At 37.7% G+C, this 4,530-nt stretch overlaps 1 protein-coding gene across 2 annotated transcripts; it reads right to left on the reverse strand.

Moving 5' to 3' along the window:
• Nucleotides 1-890: 890 nt before the first annotated feature.
• spaca6 (sperm acrosome associated 6) lies at nt 891-3,922 on the reverse strand. Of its 2 annotated transcripts, none has more exons than XM_088387309.1 (9): nt 3,644-3,922; nt 2,962-3,039; nt 2,691-2,762; nt 2,455-2,475; nt 2,311-2,382; nt 1,880-1,983; nt 1,626-1,782; nt 1,319-1,493; nt 891-1,219 (listed from the first exon to the last, which is right to left on the reverse strand). In XM_088387309.1, exons 1-9 carry the CDS (start codon nt 3,837-3,839, stop codon nt 1,159-1,161), a joined length of 936 nt encoding a protein of 311 aa, XP_088243435.1. In that variant the 5' UTR covers nt 3,840-3,922; the 3' UTR covers nt 891-1,158. The 2 variants fall into 2 exon arrangements, with proteins under 2 accessions (XP_088243435.1, XP_088243436.1); XM_088387310.1 differs by lacking the exon at nt 3,644-3,922 and adding an exon at nt 3,365-3,630.
• Between the last annotated feature and the right edge of the window lie 608 nt (nt 3,923-4,530).

Below are 4,530 nucleotides of genomic sequence, written 5' to 3' on the forward strand. Positions count from 1 at the left end.
TCCAGTCTGTGAACGCCTCAAGCACAACTTGTGTTGTTTAACACAATACACAACAGCAGACAATGTATGTAAATGTTATATTAAAAAACTGCTGGGTTAAAAATTAAACCAACCCAGGAAGTTAGGTCAATTAACCCAATTTTCTGGGCGGGTCCATTTTTTATTCCAATCGGATTTTTTTTAAGGGCTTATGTAACTTCCATATTTCTCAATATCTCTTGACATAACCATAAAGGGATTCTGACACATCAAGTGTTTGGAGGTGAGGCCTTCATCACAAAAGCGCTATTCTTCTATGAACTTCAGCATATATACACATTTTTCTCATATAATGTTTACCAAGTACTACACCTTCTTCTTCTGAAATGTATCCAACCAAAGACAGCCCGAGCGAGATAACAATCGCAGAAAGGTTCAAATGTCAATGCTCACTGATGACCTTTTTCTTCCCAGGGGTGTGTACAGAGGTGATTATTCGCTTAGTACTGTCTCCCCGTGGCCAAATGAGTAACTACAAGGATCAAGAACATCTTCCACGAAGTCTTCTCAATTAACAAACAGAACATAAAACTACAGAATGGTATAAATGAAATCAATTGTAATAGTTTTCCTGGGTTTAAATTGTGGAGGAGCCACACTTGCAATCCGTGCGTGTTATTATCCATAATACAATTCAATTGACAATTCGATTAAATTGACAATTTTCAGTTCGATGATTTAATTTAATTCAATGTAATTTAATAAATTTGATTCAATCTAATTTAATGCACTATTTTTATCAACTATCAATATTGTTAAGACTAGAACCACCCTTCAAGTGGACGCTGCTCCTTAAACTAGTCTCTCTTGCCCTCTAGCGGTGAAAAGAAGAAAGCATGGCCTTGATTTTTTTTTTTTTTTTTTAATAAGGAGCAAAGCATAAGGGCATTGTATATAAATTATATGTGCAAAGTATCTAGAGAACAAAAATTTTTTTGCAGATGACACCAATATTTTTTGTTCAGGTAACAGCATCCAACAAGTGGAATCAGTGTTAAATGAGGAAATGTAAAAAGGGATTTTGGCTGATAGCAAACGGGAAGCTCGGTAATCTTTGTGTATTTCATTAGTTCGATATAAAATATATCAATCCAAAATTGTTATTTGAATCTTTCAAGATCACAGTGGTTCTTTTTGTGTGGTGTGTTCAATGCCACTTGAGTTCCACAATATGATAGCCCTGGAAAAGCCAATGATAACAATTAGGATCTGACTGCTCAGAAAAAGTAACCCAATCAAAGATAAGTATATATAGAGTATGCAAATAACCTGATCTTACCCCAAGGTGAGACTGAAGAGGAGCAGCAAAGATGTAAAGCAGAAGCTGATTAGCACAATTGATGGAAGTTGCTGAGAGGGGGGAGGTGATTCAGCATGTAAATTCTCTTCAGGCAGCAGAGACAGCTCAAATATCTTCTCCAGCTCGGAATGGCCCTTCACATTTTGGGAAATCACTTGAAGAGAAGAAACAGTGGAAAATGGAACACAAGAGATCACTTGCAAAAAAGGATGGTTGGAAACATTGCATGCTGGACTAAAAGAGTAAAAATTCGTTATTGGTATCTCATGTCATGTGTTTCTCCTACCTGTGAGAAAGTAGTAAATCCTGACAACAGATGCTTTCTCGGCGATGATCTCACACTGGTAGGTGCCCTGATGGTCCTTTGTAGCCGATGAGATGGCGAATAAATTGTCATTTCCTTCGACCACATCTTCAAACATCTCCATCTCCTGAGTCTTCACCTAACAGCAGATTCATTTCATTTTGTGTAATGTCTTCTATTGCGTTGTTTTTAACTGCAGCGGCTGTGAGTTAAGTCATAGCAGAGATGAAACTTACAAAATCTGCAAACCTCCAGACGTTCTCAGTACTTGAGGGTAATTTAAACGGCGCTTCGCACAACAGTTGGATTGGCTTGCCCTCTTCCACACTTCTGTTATTTACTGAAAAGGACCAAAGCACACACAAGATGTACATTTGTCACCTTTGAAGGGGGAAGAGTGGAAGTGAGTCGTGCTGTACGGGGGTTGACATGATACCAGAGTGTGTCGAAACCAACTGTCACCTTGCATAAAGAAGCTTAAATTGAAAACAGTGTGTGGGATAGAGAACCTCGCCTCAAGTTGCTTTCTGCAAATCCCGACTTGGCACTAAGAGCATTTCAAGGATCAAACGCGGAGAGTTTTCAGGAACAAGGATGCTTGGGAGCGTGAAATCAGACTTATGTAAGCATGCGTCAAATGCGGATTGCGACATTTTTTTTTTCTCACCTGGACAGTCAATAGGAAGATCGCAGGGTTCGATCCTGCATAAAATACAGTTGAACGTGCCTTCCTGGAACCCTGATGGATGGATTAAAATATTCTAAATGTCATAATGCCCTGTGCAACGTTCGAGAGGATGTTCACACTAACCACATGGGGGGTTGCATTGGCCTGAAAGGAAAAAACAGATGACTGGGATTACAACCGGACACTCACGAGTTGTTCGACCTAACAGGTTCTTGTCTTCTCCACAGAGCATGAAAAATGGTGATAACATAACTTGCCTATTACAGTGAAAGCACAGAGATCAGAGGGAGCTAAAATGACTCAATATGGGCATCACTATGGATGAAAAGATGAATGGAAGGGAGGAGACCATGTCTCACCTCGAGGCAGTTTGGCGGCATCAGCGATGAAATCGTCTACTACTTTCTGCAGTTTTGTTAGAAATTGCGAGTCTGAGAGGAACGAACACACAGGCACATAGTGCAATGTCAGTGTCATTTTGTAACTACAGTATATGCAATTAAGTAACAAAATGTTCAGCTATATTAATGTCATTTTGGAGCAGAATTAATTGTCATTTAGGAGTAATGTTAAAAATTGTATTTACAAAGTAGCAGTATTGTATGGTACAGGCCTAGCTATCTTCTTTACCGTGCTGTGCTGTCTTCTCAACCAGGTCGTCCAGCTTTGTCTTCAACAACGCCTTCAGTTCTGTCACGTGGGTTTTCGCTGTTTACATACACACACACACACACACACACAAATAGTGCTGCCCAAAGATTATTTGTTAAAGGTGTTAGAAAATACAGCCCCCATCCAAACACATGCCACAATCAATAATTATCATATAATAAATTAAAAAGAAACACAAGCTCATGTTGTGAGGCACAATGGAGGCTAAAAGTGTGTGTCAAACCACGTCATTTAATTTGTCCCAAAAAAATTAGAAGTATTTGTTGATATCTGCCGTTGACATATTGTAACAGACAGCATAATTAAATGCACTTTCATCTGATAACAGAAAGAAAAAATAAACCTGCTTATATCCACCTACCTGTTGCCATTCTGTAAATTGATGCAGACATAGTACCGCTTAAATCAATTTATGAATTGACACCATCATTATTTCAGTACATAAGCTTTTTGTTCAGTTGTGAGCAGATATATTTTCTTTTCTTATGCAAAAGAGCCCCGCCCCCACCAAAAATACTCAATTATGACAGAATCCCTAATTTCCTTAGAACATTTGTTCACGACTATATACTGTAGATCATATTTTTGTACCCCTGCATTCGACATTAGATCGTGCAAGTATTTTAAATGGAGTCCATACCGACTTTGCTGGCTTGGACAACTTCGTCACTGTTAAACACATTAAATTTCTCGAAGCAAACATCCACGGCTTTCGCTTTTCTACATACGGTAGTTTTCAATGTCAGTTCTACTAAGCATTGGCTGCAGCCCAAGTTCCGTCCGTGATGGAGACACAACACACGTAGAAACAAAAGGCACAAAGCCAATGCGTACATTTTATAATATTCTTGTGCATGAAAATTTGGGCAAATCCAATAAATTGAGACTTATACGCACGTTAACTCCATTGTGGCGTCACCGTGACGTCACACGTTTGTATCAATAGATAGTATAAAGTATAATACTATATAATCGTTTTCTTAGTATAAAGTATAATACTCAATCGTTTTCTTTGACCTTTGGGGGAAATCTTACGTCACTAATCCCCCCCGCCCCCTTCATAAATTTCTTGTAAGATTTAATCTATACAAAAATATTTCGTAGAAGTATTTGTAAGCGGCAGCACCTTGTGCTTTATTTTTCATTAAAGGTCCAATACTATGATTAAACCTTGAATGAAAAGTCCACAATCCATTGTCTTTTACTCTTAGCGACTTGTTTTAATTCCTTATTAATAAAACAATGTCACAGCACATGCATTTTGTTACATAATTATCTCCACAATTGCACATATTTATATCAATGATTCAATGAAAAATTCAAAGACATCCATCATAGATGTCATGTATGTGTAACAAGTTATTGTCATAGTGTATTCCTTTGAAAAATGTTACATTGACCGTCAACGGGTTGATGACGTGATTGAAGCCAAACTTGCTAAAGAAAAAAAATGTCCCTTCCATAAATTTAATACATGCATTTGATTTATTCATAAAGTATTTATTCAAGTATATAATAACTTGCACA

The sequence above is a fragment of the Syngnathus floridae genome, chromosome 10 (genome assembly GCF_059516105.1).
Source record: "Syngnathus floridae isolate MCC-2025c chromosome 10, RoL_Sflo_1.0, whole genome shotgun sequence".
NCBI lineage: Eukaryota > Metazoa > Chordata > Actinopteri > Syngnathiformes > Syngnathidae > Syngnathus > Syngnathus floridae.